We start from the raw sequence: 22,565 nt of genomic DNA on the forward strand, positions 1-22,565 counted from the left end.
GCCCCAGATCTTCCCTGATAGTTGGAGGACACTTACTCTAAAGGACACACGTCCTCCAGAGGTGCAGCAGCAGCAGCAGCAGCAGCAGCAGCCCGCACACCACCACACTGTTTCTATGTATGTGCAGTCACAGTGCAGAGGTTGTAAACATGGCGGCGGACGGGATGGTGCTCACCAACCACGACCATCAGACCCGAGTGGGGATTCTCACGGGTAAGGAGCCTTTCTTGACTAAATGCGATATAAAGGGGGGCTACCTAATCGCTTCTCTGTGCCGTTTTGCTGTTGGTCGCCTGCGCACGTCGGTGTCACGATACGAGCTGCCTTCGCTGCAGAGCGAGCTAGCTTAACGCTAGCCAGAAGGCTAACCGGTTCCGTTGACTGTCATTGCACTAACGTTAGCTGTTCGCCCCTTGACAGGTCGGACAGATGTGGAATTTGCAGTGTAACAGCCATATTCGCAATGCCGCACTGAAATCTGAAACGTCTACATGCACATGTGAACACTGGCTGTCATGTTTAGTGTTGTACTAGATAGACATGACAGTAAAATGAGCTAATTTCTGTAGCGTCAAGTTAGACACCAGCTAGAAGAACGGCCATGAAAAATTTCAAAATAAGGTTTCCTACTGCTGGGTGAGCATGCTCTGTAAGCACTTTTTACCGAATATTGGTGCTTTTATTTTGAAAGCCGTGCCTTCCTTTTTCCGATGTGGTTGCGCTGCATGTTGCAACCTTGACGCAACTTAACGATATATTTTCTAGCAATCTAATGTTAGCGCTATCGAGCCTACATCAGCTGCATAATTCATGTGTCTCAGCGTATCCAAAATGCTGGTTTCTGTTGGGGGGGGGGGGTGCTTTTAATTAACATTTCGTGTATGGCTCCTTTGACAGCCACTGGACGTGGGCTTAATTCCTGAGTTTTTGTTTAACGCACTTAAGTACATGCATTAATCAAAAATCGTGCGTTTGGAAAACGAGGCGCAGCAGCGAGGCGACATGAATTCTGTGGTGCAGATTGTCTGAGCAGCTTCTTTAATTAGCTCAGCTGATGTTCGCCTGTGAGTCGTGCAGAGGAGCGTTGGGAGCAGTATATAGTCGTGTGACAGTCAGCACAGGCAGGGGGAGACGTGAGACTAATGCTAAAAGGATGCGAGCCAGGAGCAGACTGGGAAGTCTGTCGTGGTTTGATAAGCTAGCATCTCGGCTAACAGCAGCTAACCCTGCTGTCCATCCAGCTGACAACCCCAACATGTCACATGTTTACACACGTTCCAGAGGCGGATTTAGTGATCTGGGGCCCCCAGGAAAACCCAGACACGGTTGGGTTGACTGGTGAATGTGGTTCCTTTAAGTGCATTGGAGAGAAGGTTATATATGTCTCTGATCTGGAAAGAAACACCATTTTCTGGCTATTGGAGCTGCTCAGCTATTGCTTAAATATGGGTTTGGGCTGTTTGATGTGCATTGATTAGCCACAACATTAACTCATTCCCACACTGATCCCTTTCCACCACAACACATGCAACTTTTTTGAATATTTAAAAATAGAAATATATATCAAAACCTCATAAAGCACAAAGGTGCAGTCCAAAGCTTTTGTGATCCAGACTAATTGAATGACGCTGCCGTCAGTGCAAAGAAATTCCCCTCCCCAGTTTTTTCCAACTAGTTGGAAAACTTCAATTATTTCTGCATGACTGGTAAGATCTGGAACAGTGCTTGTAGTTTTATAATGACACTGCCAGGCCTTGTGTTTCAGGGAATATTGTAGTTTTAATGTTGTGGCTGAATGGTGTGAGTTATCTTTAGTTTATGGGTTTATGGTTAGCTAAACTGTGACTGTTGAAATTAGAAATTAACATTAAAAATAGAAGGCTGTAATTGATGTGGAAAAGCATAAAAATAGTTTTTATTGTGCAGCAGAATGGAAGATGGAATTAGAAGGAAGACTTTCTATGAAAAAAAATAATACATTTTTTATTTCTAAGATACGTGAATACATAACATACTAAGCTGTTTTCCTTCTTTTATACTGGCACCAAAGATGGTGATGTTGCTGCCTCAATTCTGTTTCTCCTTTCAGTTTAAAGGTGAACAGATAGCTTTGGGTGTTGGAGCTGAAGGACTGTGAGGTTTTGATATTGTTTTATATTTGAGATCAGCCACCTGAGATGTTACATGAGAAACAACACTTACAGCATGATTAATACTGAAGCAGACTTGTTGTGTATTATGTTCAACATGTTATAGATCCTCTCCAAAGATGTTGGGGGAGGAACACAGAGATTTGCAAAGGGCTGCTGCCAAATCTTACCCAAACCCTAACCTGTTAACTCCGCAGACCTTGGAGCTGCACATTGTAGCTGTTCTTGTCCTTAATGTCTTATCACAACATGTTGTACTTGACATACAAAACCTAAATGCGAATCACATTGAAAATGCAAAACTAGTAATATAAATACTCTGCTCCTCTGTCATTAGTGTTTTGAAAGCAAACTGCAGTGTATGTGTGTGCATAACAGACAATGTCATGTAAAGATCACATTTCTAAAACAGGGATGCTTGTAGCTATGTTAAAAGATTAGTAGAGCTGTATTTTGTTGGACTTCAGACTGCCATAGGTTTATGGCAATCTCTGTCTAAAAAGTTGTGACAATTTTATAGAAATTATTGACAAGATGAAAAATGTAGGATTGACTTAAATTCTACAGGCCAAAAGTAGAAGATTAATACATTACTATCAGTGTTGAATATGTGTAAAACATGTCTCTGTGGCTAAGAAATGTCCTTGTTGAGTATGGGTGCTGGTGAGAGTCTTCTAGTATTTCGACTTTTTATCTGACTGACTGTGCTTTGGCTACAACTAAATCAGTTTCCACTAATCATTTTAGAGCCCTGCACCATCCCTTGGAAACCTTAGAGTTTAGTCATGGTTTGACATGAGAAAGTCCATTTTTGCTTAAATTTGACTTGACTTCTGACACTTTCAGTTAGCTCTGATGCAGTGTTTCCCACATTCACAGTTCTACTTATTAAACAGTGTTCTACTGGACACTTGATGGATAGAACTCGGGGAGAGCTGACCTATTGTACAAAGAAGTTTACATGGTCAGTTCAACAATTTTTCAAAATCACATGGAAATGTGGTTTTGATGTGGTCTCAGACTTTTGGACTTCTTTACCTTCACAGAGCACTGACAAGTTAATTTTTAACTGTGAGATTTCCAAAACACTACATGGCTTGGTTATAGTTTGTGTGCCAAAGCCAATAGCCTAATTTACCTTTGTGTTGTTGTACTTTCTTTCTTGACATGCGGTCACTGTGTCAGGGTTCAACATTATTTTAAGTATGTTATCAGTGGAAATCCACGCTGTTTGTTCTATAACCTGAACCTCTCTTCTTTCAGTCAGTGACAGCTGTTTCAAGAACTTGGCTGAAGACAGGAGTGGTGTCAACCTGAAAGACCTGGTCCATGATCCCTCACTGTGAGTCTATAACCTGTACACTCAAGTTGTCACACAATGTACACTCACATTACACTAACTAACCCTGTCACCTCCTGCAGGCTGGGAGGAGTCATAGCAGCCTACAAGATCGTTCCAGATGAGATTGATGAAATCAAGGTACGTGTCCTTGTGCTAACTTCACCAAATTACTCCTGAGATGAAGAGCTGTATACTAATATGCTGTGAAAACAGTCTGGGCTTTACAGCATCTTGGTGCTGGTAGGGACTGTCTTGACCAGGGCAGGTCTTTCTTTAAATGAATAGTCTTGATCCATTATTGCTGCCTGTTGGGTCCGTAGTATTCTATGTGAAGAGGATACATGGTACAGTTCTTTACTTTGTATGTTTTACATACAGGAAACTCTTTTGGAATGGTGCGATGAACAAGAGCTGAATCTGATTCTCACTACTGGTGGAACTGGCTTTGCACCGCGAGATGTTACACCTGAGGTACACACTTGCAGACACTTGAAGAATACATCCTTAAAGAAAAGTAGAAAAGATTTGGAACAAAATAAGTGTTTGAAATTATTTAACTGAGTCCTTGTGATTGTCCTCAGGCCACCAGAGAGGTGATAGAGCGAGAGGCCCCAGGCATGGCTCTGGCCATGCTGATGGGATCACTCAATGTTACACCACTAGGCATGCTGTCCAGGTGCTAATCTGTTTAATTCTTACCAGATTCGTTTGTGTACTCTCATCACTCCTGCTCTAATCAGATTTCTACCTCACTGTTTTCAGGCCAGTGTGTGGTATTCGTGGTAAAACTCTGATAATCAACCTGCCAGGGAGCAAGAAGGGCTCTCAGGTATGGTACTTACTCAGGACTATATTTATGTAATATACCTACACTACGCCATTAGTTATTATGACATTTACTAGCTTTAACTCCAGTTAAAATTAAATTCTGTTGTCATCTCTAGGAGTGTTTTCAGTTCATCCTGCCTGCTCTGCCTCATGCCATTGACCTGCTACGTGAGGCCACGGTCAGGGTTAAATCCACACACGCCGCCTTAGAGCAGCTGCCCTCACCTTCCCCCCTGCTGGCGAACACGCACAGCAACACTCACGCCAACACGCACACCATGGAGCGCGGCACCCAGTGTGAGGAAGAGGAGGACGAGGAAGATGGCCGCAGGAGAGGTCGACACGTGCACAACCACCACCATCACCAGCACGGCTCCTCCCACATCACTGCAGCTGCCATCGCTGCCAAGGTAACCAGTTGACTGGACGAGACCAAGACTAGTGCTAGCCTACAGAGGCTTTCATGTCTTATGTCTCACAATCTGGCCAGAGAGGCTATGGCAAAACCAGAAACACAGCTTAAAATGTGCAGACGATTTTTATTGTGTTGTAAATTTAATTTTAAACGGATAAAATAGCCATTATCGCCCATCAAGCTACACTCAGTAATTCATAATGACTTTGTAAAATTGGAATTTACCTGTTTTAATCCTAATCGGCCATGACCAGATATCTGATTCTGGGTCAATCACATTTACAGGCATGATGGTTCATGTTGCACACCACAATGTGGTGGAACGGTGAGAATTTCCATTCCTCAATGAAAAATAGCTGTTTGTCGGAAAGCTGCCTTGCGCTCTGTCCATAGGTGTGCTCTGCTCACATGCATTCTATACGGCTATAACAATAACGTCACAGCACACACAACATGTCATCAACATTAAAATTCTTCTAATAAGAGTAAGACCAAAATGTAAAAGCTGTATAATTGCTGTTTTTATATTACTATGGGACTTAAAAACACATAGATTCCCCAAAATGTGCCTGTAAATTGTTCATGCCAAAAATATGTGTAGATCATAGTAAACAGCAATGTTGAAAATGTTTGCAGACAGATCCTATAGAAAACGACCGGTTTTGACACAGCTGCAGGATCAGAGAGATACTGTGGTGGCAGCAGACACAGCTAAGCTGCATTTATTTATAATGGGGTCAAATAAACATGCTACTTACCACCATCCAGTCCACTACACCATAAATAATAGCCACAAATGTTCAGAACTTTATTCACATACACACATGTGCACACATATATACTAGTCTACCCACTTCCGTGTGGATTGCTCTGTGAAAAACAAAAAAAAAATCCACATTTTGTTAAAATCTCCAAGAATGGGAGCAAGGAGAGAGACTTCTTTGTTTATCCATACATCCAATAAGTGAACACTGTCTGTCTGCTGCTACTGTTTTGCTGTTGAGAGAGGGTGAGTCGGCTGCATCCATTTTGTATTGAATTTGTATTTGAATTAGCCTTGCTTGGTTACTATTTCCTATGGCGCTGTATTGGGGGGGGGGGTGGTTCCAGCAGAACCAGGCTCAGGGTGGGCGGCCATCTACCTCAGTTAGGGTGAGTGGAAAGAGGAGAGAGGAAAAAACATCCATCCATCTATTTCCTTAACTAGTCCACTCAAGGCTTACGAGAGTGCTGGAGCCTATCCCAGCTAGTCGACAGTCCCTTGCAGGGGCAACATACAGAAACAGACAGACATTCACACTCATATTGACACCTACTCAATTAACAACAATTAACCTAACATTACCTGAATACCCGGAGAGAACCCACTCAGACACAGGTAAGGCCAGTAAGGGAGACGAAGAGGAGAAAGCCCATCATCGAGTATATCAAGAGAGGCCCCCAGGAGGCTAATCTATAGCAGCATAGCTAAGAGATGGTTCAGAGTCACCTCAGCCATCTCTAACTATAAGCTAAATAAAAAAGGAAAGTTTTAAGTCTAGTCATAAATGTAGAGAGGGTGTCTGCCTCCCGAAGTTTAACAGGGAGCTGGGTCCACAGGAGAGGGGCTTGATAGCTAAAGGCTCTGCCTCCCATTCTACATTTGGAAACTCTAGGAACCACAAGTAAACCTGCAGCCTGAGAACGGAGAGTTATGCTGGGAAGATATGGAACTATGAGGTGTTTAAGATACAATAGAACTTGATCATTAAGTGTTTTATATGTGAGGAGAAGAATTTAAAATTCCGGAATTTACAGGGAGACAATGGAGAGAAGCTAATGTAGGAGAAATATGATCTATCTCTCTAAGTCCACTCAGAACTCTGGCTGCAGCATTTTGGATTAACTGGAGGCTTTTTAATGAATTATTGTGACATCCTATTAATAGTGAATTACAATAGTCCAGTCTGGAGTTAACAAATGCATGGACTTGGTTTTCCGCATCACATTGAGACAGGATGGTCCTTATTTTACTAATATTCCTCAGGTGGAAGAAGGCAGTTCTAGATATTTCTAGTTTGACTAATTGATTAGTTAATTTTGGTTTCATAGATACATATAGCTGGGTATCATCTGCATAAAGATAGAATGTATAGCGTGTTTCATAATAATATTGGCGAAGGGGGTCATATATAGAGTCAAAAGAATTAGTCCAAGCACAGAACCCTGTGGAACTCCGTAACTAACTTTTGTGTGCATAGAAGACTTATCAATAACATGCACAAACTGGAATCTATCTTTAAATTTTTAATACATATGCAGATGCAGATATTTCTGCAATTATGTTTCCCCTTTGTTCTTACAGGTTATTGAGTGAAGATGGGCAAAATGGTAATTTTATCAATTTCAAATTAAATGTACAACAATAAGAAATAATTGAAGATTACTAATGTAGCAGCATATCTAAAGCGATGCCTGCAGGGAGGCAGTGAGAGTGCAAATAATTAACAGAGCCTATACTGTATCCTATCAGTGACACAAGCAGTGATGTGAGCTGTCATGTGACTCTCTGCATGGTGTGGCAGTCCCTCAAGAGGATCACTTTTCTTGACACCCACCTTGTGAAGACCTGGTTGAAAAAAAACAACCAGCACTGCCTACCTAATTTCTATATTGATAGAGGATATAATACAGGGAGAATTTAGAGGATGATATTTATTATTAATTCCAGGTATAAATGCAGTGATGACAAGACAACATGAGTTACAGCTTATATGTTAATTCCTGGGGTCTGAGGTGTTACTAAAGAATACAATCACTTGCTTGAATATTGAGTATGCTTACAAGCACCTTATGGAGTAGCTAGTATTTCATTCAAATGTCAACTTTGGTAACTTCATAAACATTTCATCTTGGTCACCTGTGTATGCCAACATGCATCTGTCTGTGTGTTGTACTTGCCTGCATGTATGTGTGTCCATCAGACAAGCCATGCTGTGGTCATGGCTAAAGGGGGTCCCTACCTGCCTGGAAACACACCTGCCCTTCCCACTCATTTCACCTGTACTCATGATCACCAGGTGAGACAATTACACTTTCATCCATACTTCACCTGCCATTGGTCAGTTGATCATGTCTGTTAATTTACACACTGGTGGACCGTTCATACATGGTTGACTGAGTTAACTACGGTAATCTGATTGTTGATTGTCTGACACAAGCCTGTTCTCTGCAGCTGGTTTAAAATGTATCTAAAGGTGTTGTCACACTCAAACCTTCAAAAAGGCGGGCTTAGTCACAGTTACCTGCATGAAGCATTTTCGAGATGAACCTCATTCAATATGAGGCCCCTTCTCCTTTACACAAGAGTCACCAATTACATAGATGTTGTTGACTACAGATTAGAACCTCATGTTGTTGAGAAAATTGCAATTGCTGGATGTACAGTAATTACGATTGTTCACTGCTTTTCACAAAGATTTAAATACCTACATGCTCAAAACATTTAATTTTTTTTAGATCAACAATTGATCACATAACTATTATTTAAAATGAGATGGGTTAAATGTAATGAAGAATCCACAGAGAATTAACTAAATTCTTGTTTTTTTTTTTCTGCCCTACAACTTTAGTGTTTTCATTCATCACATTAACTAGCAGATATGGACTCAGTTATCATTAAATTCTGTTGTTAAATCAAACAAATGCTTATGTTTCTATATGTCAGCAGGATGTGTAAATAGGCCTACACTGCCCCCATGTGGCTACAAAAATCAAATGTTGCTCCTTTAAACATTGGAAATGCATGTTTTTTAGGCTACTTGCATCAGAAGTAATACAGTGCCATGCCAGTCAATTAGCATGGCAATCATATGAGAACTGGTCATTGTTTTGACATTCTACCCTAGCCCTTTTGACCCAGTGTAGTTCCCCTACAAATAAACTTGTGTAAATCAGCTATACTATACTGTTAATTTCCCCCAAAAAAGTGGCTTTCATGCTGTGTTCTTAAAAATAATTATAACCCAGGTCAATATGTTAACTGTTTTCCAAAGCATAATATGACTATATACCTTCCAAACAGTCCATTTAAGTCAGTTCCACTGCGATATAAGAAGAGACATGAACAAGTTACCCTGTTTATCTTAATAACAAAATCTTTCTTTGTTCCTAATTTAACACAAATGTTCCAGTTTACGTTTGCAGTGTGAGTCTACATCTTCTAAAGAGACAGGTTTAAAATCTCAATTTTGTCTTCTCTAAGCAAAGACATTATACACATAATAAAATGAAGTTAAATGTGAGGACTAGTAATCTTATAAAAAACATGGATACCTTTAGAGTCAGTGTTCTTGTACTATTAGTTATTAAGGGATACAACATGAGACGTATGAAAACGAAATGTAAACCCCTCCCTCATTTGTTTCAGCTATAAAAATGTGTTGCTTTACCAAATTTGAAGTGAAGCTTGCTTGGATTGCATTCCAAAAACCAAAAAGTGTCTTGGACACACAAATTTAGTTGACAGTAGAACAACTGAAGAAAATTTGTTGACTAGTATGAAGTGTGTATGTGTGTGTGTGTGTGTGTGTGTGTGTGTGTTCGTGTGTGTGTGTGTGTGTGTGTTTGTGTGTGTGTGTGTGTGTGTGTGTGTGTGTGTGTAGATCCCGGATTCGATCATTTCTCGAGGCGTTCAGGTGCTTCCTCGAGATTCTGCCTCTTTAAGCTCCACCCCTTCCGAGTCACCACGGGCAACACAGGCAACCTCCCGCCTTTCCACCGCCTCATGCCCGACACCCAAGGTACACACAAACTTTCATACATGCACGCACACAGAAATGAGGACTAAGAAACCAGAATCCCTGAGAATTAAAATCACTTGCAACCATAATAAACTGATTGCATGAAATTTGAAAATATGCCTTGCAATATCTGGAGCATGCCAACTGTAAATGTGCCACTACTGCTGGTACTCGTAGTAAATTGTCTTGAGAGTTCCCAGTTTAAACCTTAAGGACAGTTCCTGCATGATTGGAGTTTCTGCTTAATTTCTTAATTCCCCTTGCTTTTTCTGTCACTGTAGGTTTTTTTCCAAGTGTTTTTAACAAAAAACTGTAACAAACCCCCAGTAAGGAAGAGGCGATCACTCAACGTTTTTATGGATGGGAGACCACACCTGTCCTGTCTCAGTTTGGTTCGCAAATGTACAAGCCCCATTTCTAGGTCGCTTGGGGCTTTTTCTCAAATTTTTCTTAATTTTTGTTTATATTTTAGTACTTTTTTTTTTATTATTGCATTAAGGAAAAAGTCCCAACATTTTTGGCAATGAGGTTTGTATATACTGGACAGTGTATCAACACATAGCTAAATATAAAAGTCAATCAGATATAACGATCCTCAATCGCAAAACGTGATTATCAGCCTTTTGCTTAAAGTGATGAATTACATTTACTTAACAAATTTAAAATCTCGGGACCTGTGTGATGTTTGGAATTGAATGGGAGTGAATGAGACTGTGAGGTTTGCCAAAACTGAAATATAAAGATCTTCAGTTGTGGTATGTGGTTCATGTAAAGATTGATTTAGGTGATTTAATGCATATCAAATGATGAAATGGGAAAGAAATGCAAAAACTCACATTATGCTGGAATTGTCTTTAAAATGTAGTTGAATACAGTTAATGTTACTATAAATGTTTTATTTAACCAAACTGCAAAGTGATCATTTAATTTAGTAGTTTGGTCTCTTTTATAAATCAATTTTAGTGTTAATTAATTTTTAGTAAAATGTTTTCTGATTGCCTCCCACTTTAATTTGCTGTCAATGCTGTTTGGTGTAAAGACAAACACTTCCTCAATGTTTATCTGCTTTCTTGATTCCAAAGCACTAATTACAGTCATGTCACACTCACCACTATGTAGCTCTGAGTTTCTGATGATGCTAAAATTAGAATACTGAGCACCAAATGACACGTCCACTGGTTTAGGGGTAAAAAGGGGACCTTAATGCGTCACATTTCCAGTTTCAAGTTTGTGTTCTGGTTGTTGAACAGCTGTGTGATTAAATGGTCATACTGTCTCCATTGCTGGTTGTTGTTGTGCGTATGGTTAACAAGCATTGTTGTGGGGTAACACACTGTATAACATCCTCTCTGTTCCACTCCACTCTGTGTTTCTGAGCAGCTCAGGTTGGGATAGGAAACTCCAGAGAAGAGACACATTAGAGACCTCCAGGTTGAGAAGATAGAGAGTGTGCACACCTTCCTTAAATTGGGAAAGCAGAATAAAAAGGAAAAGGAATAGTAAATAGCAAAATGTCATTACATTTTTAAACACTCTTAAAATTCAACATGGGCAACCTCTGCTTTTCCTTTGTAGGCTTTTAATTTGAAACATGTGGGAAGTTAACTTAACAGAGACCAAAAAGGTGGAGGTGATTGGAATGGGTGAGTATGACATGACTGATGGGATCAGGGCAGTGGAAACATGCTTTATGTAGAATTTATAATGCAAGTGAGAGTAGTCTGTTCTGTCTTGAATCACCCTTCACTGCAGATCAGCCTTGGTTTGTGCTGTTCACTGCAACAATTTAAAAACGACCCACTTTTAAGATTATTCCATGTATTAACACCGTGCGTTCATGATCTATTGAGGGAAAACCTGATAAATGGAAATGAGTAATACATAGTTGTACTAAGGTGAATAGGGAGAGGAATTTCCAACATACAGTAACAGAGGTGGAAAGGACACACCGGCTGACTCTGATATGTAATTAAAGAACAGCTGACATAGCAGTGGAAGCCTACACTCCTGTCCTCTTCCTGTCCAGGGAATTAAACAGAGAGCTGCTACTGTGTTGGCTTTTGACATCACAGCTGTAGTTCCTGTTATTTTTGTTTTCATGTCTTGGCTGCTACTACTAGACATATCATCATGAAAACCTTTAGACTGTCCGGTCATGAGAGGCATTCCCTACATACAGTACATTTGCATCAAACACTGACCAAATCTAGAATATCTGTCTGTCTCTCTACAGGTTCAGTCACGATGTGGCAGTAATGAGAACATTCTAAGAGCCAGTAAGTTCAGACTGTGTGTGCGTGCTTGCGTGCGTGAGTGAGTGTGTGTGAGTGTGTGTGTGTAATGTATTTGTGTGCGTTTCATTAACATGCCAGCCTTGCAACAACAACTTGCATCAGCGTGGAAAATGCAGAAACTTTAATGGTATTGCGTATAGCAGCACATTAACAATTTACTCACACTCGCTCTCTCATAATTTTGTATTTGTTTGCGTAGGCCACAGTGCAGTGGACATCAGTAAAGTGGCAGGTCGTCACCGCATGTCTCCGTTTCCACTGACGTCAATGGACAAAGCCTTCATCACTGTCCTAGAGATGACACCTATTCTGGGAATTGAAGTCATTAACTACAGAGGTGAGCCTTCAGGTGCGTGCGTGTGTGTGTGTACATGTATGTGTGTGTGTGCAGTATGTTCCTCTGTCTTCTGTTTGACTTTGTTGTCTAGTGCTGTTGTATGAACACAGTGAAGTGAACTGAAGCAGTATGGTGCTCAAATGCTCATTACCTTATTATCATTATGTCTGTAATGAAAGGTTTGTTGTTGCACTGTGGTTAGCACTAGACTGAACTGGTTTGGGCTGTTCTCTGCAGACGGTTTGGGTCGAGTGCTCGCTCAGGACATCTATGCCAAAGACAACCTTCCTCCATTCCCTGCCTCTGTTAAAGATGGCTATGCTGTACGAGGTGAGAGCACCAGCACTGTTGCATATTCTACAGGAGGTACCCTTAAGAAATGTAGAACCATATCTGTGAATAATGCTGTAGAACACCTGCATCTATCTATTTTATTTATATATGAGCTAATTCTTCAAACAGATAACTACACTTAAACTGTCATTTGGTGTAGCTGCTGACGGCCCAGGAGATCGCTTCATCGTAGGAGAATCGCAGGCAGGACAACAGGTCAGCTCTAATACACTAATGCTACTGTCGAGATCGAACCTTCGCTCTTTGTACAATTAGTTTAGCAATACAGCTGCTCACACTGTTAACACACTATTAAAACCTCTTCTAATCCAAACAGGACTAGTTGTTAGATTCCAACAACTTATCTACTGTGAGGAACCATGCTTTACTAGTAGTAGCATTACCTGTTACGATTCTAATGATCACTTTAGACATGCAGTGAGCCCTATTGTAATGTTTCAAGCACCAGTGGCAGATCTAGAAAAATGAACATGTGGTGGCATGAGATTTTGGTAGGGCAACTAGGGAAAGGGGGTGAATGACTCCTTTTGAGTGAATGCTGCTGTGCATGTTTATCACAGTACCATAGCTAATAAGCAACCTACTCTCTTGCTCTCGCTCCCCACACACATTATTGGAGTAAATTATCATTAACCTACAGTTCTTCTAAACTGCAGTAACGCGGTTTGGCCACTATATCAAAATTTGCTTCACAACATACTGTAGCTCCGATGCTGGAGGTTTGAGTTTTGGCTAGTCTGATTGTCCCAATGATTTGCATTTTGTTTCATCAGACCAGAGAAACTTTTTCTCTTTGGTATCTGTTTAAAGACGGCGTTGCTGTTATCAGCGCATGTTCTGTATGAAGTCAAATCTACAAACAAGTCCCGGTGGTCCGTTTCATTGCTGACACCACAGAATTGCTGAGAACACTCAGAAGAAGTTGAAGATGTTGTATCTTTGAGGTTAATTGTCTGATTGAGTGTAGGTTAACGGGTAAAAATTACTTATTAATGCTCATTTAATGTTAAAATAAATATACAGTAACTATAAAGATTTAAAAAACGTATGTTTGTGTGTGTGTGTGTGTGTGTGTGTGTGTGTGTGTGTGTGTGTGTGTGTGTGTGTGTGCGTGTGCGCGCGCGTGCGTGTGCGCGCGCAGCCCACCCATACAGTGATGCCAGGTCAGGTGATGAGGGTGACAACCGGGGCTCCCATTCCATGTGGGGCTGACGCTGTAGTCCAAGTGGAAGATACAGAGCTGCTGAGGGAGTCTGAAGATGTAAGTTGAACAGTTGTGTGTTACCTTCAATACTGTTTACTTTTCATTTTTGTCCTAGTTAATGTCCTCACTGCGGAGTTTTGGTACAGAAGTAGGTATGTAACGTTTGTGTCTGTGTTTTCAGGGCACAGAGGAGTTGGAGGTGAGGATTATGGTCCAGGCTCGTCCCGGACAGGACATCAGGTAATAGAATAAAATTAAATAAATTAAATAAAGTCAGTCTGTCAGTTCGTTCAAAGCTCCTCTTCTTAAACACGTTTGTGTGGCTCCTCAGGCCTATAGGTCACGACATCAGGCGAGGGGAGTGTGTGTTGGCTAAGGGAACACATATGGGCCCATCAGAGATCGGCCTGCTGGCTACAGTGGGAGTCACAGAGGTCAGCGTGCACAAGTTCCCTGTGGTGGCTGTCATGTCCACTGGAAACGAGGTACATGCACACACAGTTCACAAATACACTCCGACTTTTCTTTTGACATATGCTCTTGTAAGTTTTAACTAGCTCCTGAATCATAAATGCCAACTAATCAAATCTGTGTGTGCGCGCGTTTGTGTAGCTATTGAATCCAGAGGATGACCTCCACCCAGGGAAGATCCGGGACTCAAACCGCTCCACTCTTCTAGCCACCATTCAGGAACATGGATACCCCACCATCAATCTGGGCATTGTTGGAGACAAGTAAGAGTTTTTTAGCCTCTTACAGCAAATTGCTTTCTTATATTTATATTTTGACACACATTCAAAAGAGTATGTTAAACGATGTTATTTAAATAACATTTTTGCAAGAGTATTTATAGGTTTGGGCAAAAATGTGTCCTGTCCTGTTTGACCAGTCCAACCAGTGACTAGCAAGAGAGCAAATTCAAATGTTAGTTTGAAAAACAAGAGTGAAAACTGGGGCAACAGAGTCAGTGATACCCTGACCACCCATCTTGTTCCATAATTCAATTTGCTCGGCCTCTTTTCAAACCTCTTTGCCTGGTAAATGCTCTCATCTTCACTCTCTAACATTCGAGCAGGGTTACTGTTCCGAGCTCCTCCACAGACCAGCCTAATAACACTCCCTGTGATTAGTAGACTGACTTTGATGTGTCATGCTTGTTTTTGCAGCCCTGACGACCTGCTTTCCGCTCTTCATGAGGGAATCAGTCGCGCTGATGTCATCATCACCTCAGGGGGCGTGTCCATGGGAGAGAAGGTAATTTTTCTCTTATGAGCCATCTCCTTTAACTTTAATGAGAAAGCTAGCAGCTTCTTCTGCTACAGCTGCATTAGTGTTCGTCACGTTCTGTCTGTGTGTCTGTCAGGATTACCTAAAGCAGGTGCTGGATATTGACCTTCATGCTCAGATCCACTTTGGACGAGTCTTTATGAAGCCAGGGTAAGTAGTATGTCCAGTACTGACATCAATTCTACTGCTGCTGTTACCACAGATTATACAGCTACAACTGTTTGTATTAATACCACTATTAATACTATCATTACTGTCATATTAATGTGATATTATCACAACTACTGAAGCTAAAACCTCAGTGTTTTTCTTTCCTCCAGTCTTCCTACTACCTTTGCCACAGTTGACATTGACGGAGCACGCAAACTCATCTTTGCTCTGCCAGGTACTGTATTTTTGCCTGGAGTGTGTGTGTTGTTTGGGTGTTGTCAGTAAGTGTGTATCTCCTTGTTGTCCAGTCCTCAGGTTCCCTGACAGTCAGCCAGTCTGTTTTTTGACACTCTAGTTCTCACAGTTTGTGTTGGCTTAATAACAACAACAACAATAACATGTATATTATCTTTGGAGAACCACGATTATTGTTTAATCCTCTCTTCTATTAGCATGAACTAGCATGAACAGCATTTTGACGCGCTTGAACTCAGACTGGGATAGCTCGGGGACATCAGATGTGTGTATAGCTATGTCTCTTGTCAAAGTTTGTCTGTTTGTTCTTCTCCTGCATTCTTTATTATTCTAATTTTTCTGCTGTTGGTAGTAAGAAAATGGTGAATTGAAGAGTTGACAATGTTTCGATATTCCATCTTCAGCAGCAGTTGTATTGATCACACCTGCTGCTTATGAACAGTTTAATTAGACAAATATAACAGATATAATATAAGGAATAAAGGATCCCCTGAAAATCAAAGTGAAAAAAAATTTTTCCATTTTCCTGAGATTTAATTGCAATTTAAAATGGTACTCACTAGTTTGTATGGCCCCCGCTTGCTAGAAAGCATGCCTGACAACATCATGCTGAACGACGTTACAGGCAGCATAATGTTCTCAGTGGCTTCTCGAGACCCTTTCACATCTGTCACATGTGCTCATAATGACCCTGCTCTCATCTGGGAAAAACAGAGGATGCCAGTGGCAGACCTGCCAATTCTGTTGTTCTATGGCAAATGCCAATCGAGCTCCACAGTGCCAGGCAGAGAGCATAGAGCCCACTAGAGCAGGGGTGGGCAATTAATTTTTATCAGGGGCCACATGAGAAGCCTGAATTGTGTCAGAGGGCCACCAACTTTCTTTCATTGTAAAATACTTAAATTAAATATTTTGAATACCTGGTACTGATAATCAGAAGAATAAAGCACTCTGTAAATATGTATATTAGGTTATGTGAAACTGTGGTCTATTGGTTAAATAAGAAAAACAATTATTGAACCAGTGCAATTTATTTTTTAACTTGTTAATCTCCACAAACAATAACTTGTAATACTTTCCACCTCACACACGTGTATACGCGAGTGAAGGTGCTACGTCTACGACGTGCATACGTAGCGACGTAACGCTTTTCAAAATAAAATGTCAAAATAAAAGTTAAAAAAAAAGTTTAATTTATGGTGTTTATGATTGGCCTCACGCGGGCCGGACAGGGACGTACAAAGGGCCGGATGTGGCCCGCGGGCCTTAATTTGCCCAGGTCTGCACTAGAGGACACCCTCATGAAGTCTGTTTCAGATTGTTTAGGCAGAGATATTCACACCAGTGGCCTGCTGGAGGTCATTTTGCTCTCACAGTGCTCATCCTGTTCCTCCTTGAACAAAGCAGTAGATACTGGTCCTGCTGATGAGTTAAGGACCTTCTTCGTCCCTGTCCAGCTCTCCTAGAGTAGCTGCCTGTCTCCTGGAATCTCCTCCATGCTCTTAATACTGCTGGGAGGCTCGGCAAACCTTCTGGCAATAGCATGTATTGCGGTACCATCCTAGAGGAGTTGGACTGCCTGCCTGAGTAACACTCCCTTCAGTTTTATTTGAGCAGTATAGTGATTATGTAAGCATGTAAGTAATTAGTAATGATGCAGTTTTTCCACTGCAGTAACCTAGTGTTGTGTTGTTTTGTGTTTTTTAGGTAACCCAGTGTCTGCAGTGGTGACATGTAACCTGTTTGTGATTCCTGCTCTAAGGAAGATGCAGGGTATTCTGGACCCTAGGCCCACTATTATCAAAGCTAGGGTAAGAGACACCCACACCCACAGCAAGGAAGACAATGTTACACTGTTAAATTGGAACTAAAGAAGGTGTTCCAAGCACTTGGGGAAAACCATCACCTGGATCACTAAGAATCTTACAGTGCAGTATCTTGAAGCACAGACTTGTAATATTTTGGCATATGATAATAACTGTTCTACGAACAGCTGTACCAACACTTCTAAAGCTTACTAATTAACACGTCACGTATTGTTTGTTTAAACAAGACATCACAATGGTCTGATCTCATCTCATCATGTGCCATTTAACAACTGAACTAGTCCGAAGTGTGAAGCAAGTGATTTGGACATATTACAGTATATTATTATTATATTATATATATTATACAGTATATATTTTACCTCTGTCAGTAAACATCTCTGTGTGTGTGTGTGTGTGTGTGTGTGTGTTTGTGTGATGGCATTTCAGCTTTCCTGTGATGTTAAGCTGGATCCCAGACCAGAGTACCACCGCTGTATCCTCACCTGGCATCACCAGGAGCCGCTACCCTGGGCACAGAGCACAGGTCTTCGTGAACACATGCACACACACACACTTGAGGCAAAACTCTTTCAGCCTTAATAAAACTGAGGAGATGCTAGCTTGTTTTATTCCTGTCCTTTGATAGCTGACGGGTGTCCCCTGTTCTTTTTTTATTATAAATTTTCTAAATACAGAAGTAGTGGTTGTGGGTGAAAGTGGAAGTAGAGGACCTTCCCTGAGATCTTAGTGGTCAAAAGTGAAAGGTCAAAGGTTACTGCGACTAAATGTCAATGTCCCTATTCTGGTATGCCTCAGAAACATCTGACTCAAATGTCCACTTGGACTCAGGCATAAACCTACAAGTCTGCACAGACATACGTGTAAACTGAAACTTCACTCAGCGGAGGCGTACTAGTTCGTTATGGAGAGCCACCTCTATCCTGACTTTGTTACGGAAGCTATAGACATACACGAGTTTTTACTTCTATCTTTGTGAGGACACCCCCTGGGATAATACATCCTGTACCCTCTTAACCTAAACCTAATTCTAATTCTAAAAGTTGTGGAACTAGCTAAAATCCTCATAATGTCTAACAATGGTATTAAAACACACACACATACACTAACTCACTCCCACTGTCCCTCTCTCTCTAGGTAACCAGGTATCCAGCAGGCTAATGTCAATGCGTAGCGCCAACGGCCTGCTGATGTTACCTCCAAAAACAGAGCAGTATGTGGAACTGCATAAGGGAGAGGTTGTGGATGTCATGGTCATTGGACGGCTATGATGCAGGTACGTCACACCGTGTTGGAGTGGCCTGCAGCACCTGTCTGTTTAATGTCCTTTGTAATAAAGAGAGGAAATTGTCTTTTCTCTCCAGACTTCAGTTTCACTCGCTACCGATTACCAAGGCAGTGCCAGGACTTCCTGTCTGGACAGGAAATGGGTGGGGGCAGGAAGTGATGCATGTCTACCTGGTCGCCATTAGCTGTGATGTCATATGCAACAGCCAATCGGAGCCAGCGCAGGCTGAATCCTCATTGGTCTGCTCTGAGGAGATCATTGTATTTCAATGGAGAGAAAATGTGAAAAAAAATATAAAATATGAGATTTATTCTGTAATATTATTATTATCCTGATGATAATGATTATTAATATTCTTAATTAATATTCTATTTATTATTATTATTATCATGATTCCGATTGAATATTCTCATCTTAGTAGTAACCATACCCTTTTCTCTCCTGTTCATTTGCTTTGTGCATTTGCCATTTTTCCCTGGTAGATACATAGAGATGTAGAGACTTCCCTCCCCTCCTCCTGACCTTTATTTTCCTTTTCCCTCCCACTCCTTTCTCTTCTACTTTTTCTACATCCTTCTCTGCTCTGACATCCTGTATCCAGATGTAGAAACTCCTTGATAACCCCCTTCCTTCAGCATCACCACCTCTCCCCCTGGAACACACTGACCCTCTAACATCAGCATCAAGAGATATATGAACTAAAGTCATCTTTTGATTGAAGCTGCTGATATAGTTTGTGCCAGTACGGTAGTTTTTTGGTTTTTTTTGCCAAACGTGAAGAAAAAAAAGATACAAGTATTTGTATTTATTTTTTATCCCGATGTAACACCTTCAACCCATCCTGATAAACTGAAACTCATCATGACTCTCAGCGAAAGCCATGAAACTCAGCTTTACGGCAGGGTGAGGCAGGAAGTAAGTCCTCCTTCACCACGCTGGAATAACATCTGCTGGATTTCATCATTATAATACAATCTATAATAACTTTTATTATCTGTACTCGTATCAGAGGTGGGCCACACTGACAGTATCACCACAACCCTGCATTCAAATTCTGTTTGATTTACATGAGCTTAAGCACATTACAAAATAACTAGAGAAAGCAATTTCTGAAAAAATTATGTGGGAGAGCTGATCTGTTCTCGAAAAGATGCCGATCGCTTAGAAGCTGTTGACCGATGACAAGTTATTGTAAGTTCTTATCTAAAAGAACATCACATAGAAAAGTTGACAAGAGGAAAAGGTTTTTAAACTGAAACTTAAAGTTCAAAAAGATAAAATGTTGACCATAAGAAAAAGTTGACAAATAATAAAAATGATGGACAATGGTGAGGCAGGAAAAGAGGTGAAACGAAAAATCAAGAACAGAAAAAGCTGTAAGAAAAGAAAGACGGTCTTAAAAAGAAGGCGAAATAAAAGCATGAGCCAGTGAAAGAGAAGAAGTTGATCGTAAATGATAGAAGAAGGAGAAACAAAAACAGCTGAGAAACAGGAATTTTAACATTTCATGTGCTTTTAGTTTGAAAATCTTGTGTACTTCCCACTGTCATTTTGCTAACTGGTGCTAATACTTTGAAAAATCAAGCCACTAAGCTTTTTCTTTTAGATCTTAGGTACGAGGGCTTTTATTGTGAAAAAAGGATTCTTATTGTTATTAAAGAAGACTTCTATTTTGAAAGTTGCAAGGTCATTTATGTGAGCTCATATTACTATAAATGACTTGATAACATAAATTCTTGGAGTTGGGGGGGGTACAGATGAACTGGGAATCGAACTGAATAATTCTGGATATTCTTGTAAAGTTGTACAATCAACCAGTCACAGGCACAAGGACACTTTGACACATGTAGGTGGTTAGAGCTGGGAATTAAACCCCGACCTCCTGGTTGGTGGTGGACCCCTCTACCTGTTGATCCACAGCTGTGTTAGTAGTTTGACAGAGCTCAGCTTAACACGGTTGTTTCCCATCAGACCTCTCAAAAAGAGGTTTCTGGTAATACCTTAAATCCTACTTCCAAAAAACGTGATTTCTGAGACAGGATAGATTAAAGAGTCGCCCGTGTGGATTTTATGTTTGAGGAATGAAAATTGTGGTCACAGGAAGGAGTTAGAGAAGTGGTTCCTTCAGCTTGCTGGTCAGAAACTTGGATGAAAGATTTAGGTTTTAAAAATCTGCCTCTCCGCGCTAACCTGTGACACCATCCACTCTAGCTGTGCCGACATTCATCATTCAAACCAATGGAGAAGTTGAAAATGGAGTAAAAAAAAAAAAGTACCGAAAACAAAATCTATAAGTATAAAAGATGCAAAGAAGCTGACAAAGTTGAAACATAGTCTGAAGTGCGAGGAAGAGAGGGAAGTTGAGCGGCGACTCTCATAGACGGCCTTTAAAAAAAGAAGAAGAAAGAAAACATTTAAATAAAATTTTAAATTGGAGAGTTGAATATGTAAAAAGTAATCGCATGCGTCACCTTCAGAAGACACGTTTAGAAAGTTGAATGACGTTTCTACGACAAAGCATTGAGGAACAGTTAAAGACCAAAGAAACGGCTGAACAATAATAATAATAATAATAATAATAATAATAAAGAGTGAAGATAACTAAAGCTCTCCCACCAAAAGGTCTGTGATGGTTTTTCCCCAAATTAGAAGACTATTAAAGAATATCCATTGACAAAGACCAAAACCAGCCGTGGCTTAGTCTGGTCCCGAAGGAATAGTAAAAGTTCGAAAAACTATTCACCTGCTTGAGTATCAGGTCTGTCCAATCATTTAGGTTTTATCCCAAAGGAACAAAATCTGCATCATAGTTATGTTTTCAACAGTTACGTGTTGCTGTCGGACAGACCTGCTTCACACTAAGTAGACAGATTGAAGAAATATTTGAATCGAACTCTTAGGAAGCAAGTAAATACACATTTTTAACGGAATGTTAAACTATTCTTTTAAACATGTCTGACTGTAATTAAAAAAAGGCTCAATAATTTAGAAAACAGCTGGGCACTGTAGGTTTTAAACAAACTACTCAAACAGAAGTAAACTGCATTTCTAGTAGCGGATTAATCCACATTTGGCACTCAGTGGAGTATTTCTGGCAGGAATAGGACTTATGTGGGATTGCTGAAATAAACTTCACTGTGTGTGTTTGTAGCAGGAAAAAAAAAAAAAGTCATCCTAGTGCAGCTCTGCCTACTGCTGTGTTTTTATTTAGTTAGCCTTGATTTGGACGACAATGAGCGCAGCATACTGTACGCACTGTACTTGTCAATCAGGTCCTTTTTTGTTGGTTTTGGTCTTTTCAAGGAATTTGTTGACAAATAATAATATTCTACATTTTTCTGAGTAGCCAAAGAATTCTAGAAACAGCTAGTCTCAGAGGCAGGCTTCTTTTTGGCCAATCAGGAGCCCACTTCCTTTTTTTTTTATTTATTTATTATTATTTTTTTTTTGTTCCAGTTCTCACCCATCAAACCACACAAACATGAACGAAAGAAACTGAATGCGTTGACATGCTATAACTCAGAGAAACCTCTGACCCGACATCACAGGGTGTCACATTCAGGTGCTCATAAACTCCACAACTGGTGTATTTGTGCCATGACGGTGTTAAGGTGCTGGTTATAGTCAAAAATACTAATACAGTTTAAGGCTGTAAATCAATCTACATCATGTGACTGCTTTTCTCTCAAGGTACTATATGTTTTATGAGCAACACTGAGAAATATAGAGAACTTGTTTGATATCTAGTCCACTACAAAAGCTAAGTTATCTCCTAGAGTTAGTAGAAACCTGTTGGCTACAGTCTCCTGTTGATCCCAATGACCTTAAATTGTTTACCTGTTAACAAGGACTTTTCAAATGCATCATGCGAAGTCTTTGAGTCACAAGCGTTTACTAATGCACCATACCTTAACCATCCTAGTTTCTCTGATTTAGTGTCAAACAAACCCACATGGTCAAAGGTCTAATGCTGCGTTCAGGTCACGTAGGAACAACTGTGACAAAGCTGTGGAACTTGAATGGTACCTGTCAACGCTAAATACTTAGGGATGTT

The 22,565-nt window shown here is 40.5% G+C and overlaps 1 protein-coding gene across 2 annotated transcripts; it reads left to right on the forward strand.

Moving 5' to 3' along the window:
• gphna (gephyrin a) lies at nt 1-20,951 on the forward strand. Of its 2 annotated transcripts, none has more exons than XM_026354208.1 (24): nt 1-213; nt 3,414-3,492; nt 3,573-3,630; nt 3,871-3,963; nt 4,074-4,168; nt 4,255-4,321; nt 4,437-4,730; nt 7,699-7,794; nt 9,379-9,516; nt 11,750-11,792; nt 12,010-12,159; nt 12,385-12,477; nt 12,641-12,696; nt 13,643-13,762; nt 13,887-13,945; nt 14,037-14,190; nt 14,318-14,439; nt 14,872-14,959; nt 15,069-15,142; nt 15,313-15,377; nt 17,105-17,208; nt 17,653-17,749; nt 18,361-18,499; nt 18,588-20,951. In XM_026354208.1, exons 1-23 carry the CDS (start codon nt 120-122, stop codon nt 18,492-18,494), a joined length of 2,373 nt encoding a protein of 790 aa, XP_026209993.1. In that variant the 5' UTR covers nt 1-119; the 3' UTR covers nt 18,495-18,499; nt 18,588-20,951. The 2 variants fall into 2 exon arrangements, with proteins under 2 accessions (XP_026209993.1, XP_026209995.1); XM_026354210.1 differs by having other exon boundaries at nt 2-213; nt 12,010-12,147.
• The last annotated feature ends 1,614 nt before the right edge of the window (nt 20,952-22,565 follow it).

This window comes from Anabas testudineus, chromosome 12 (genome assembly GCF_900324465.2).
Source record: "Anabas testudineus chromosome 12, fAnaTes1.2, whole genome shotgun sequence".
NCBI lineage: Eukaryota > Metazoa > Chordata > Actinopteri > Anabantiformes > Anabantidae > Anabas > Anabas testudineus.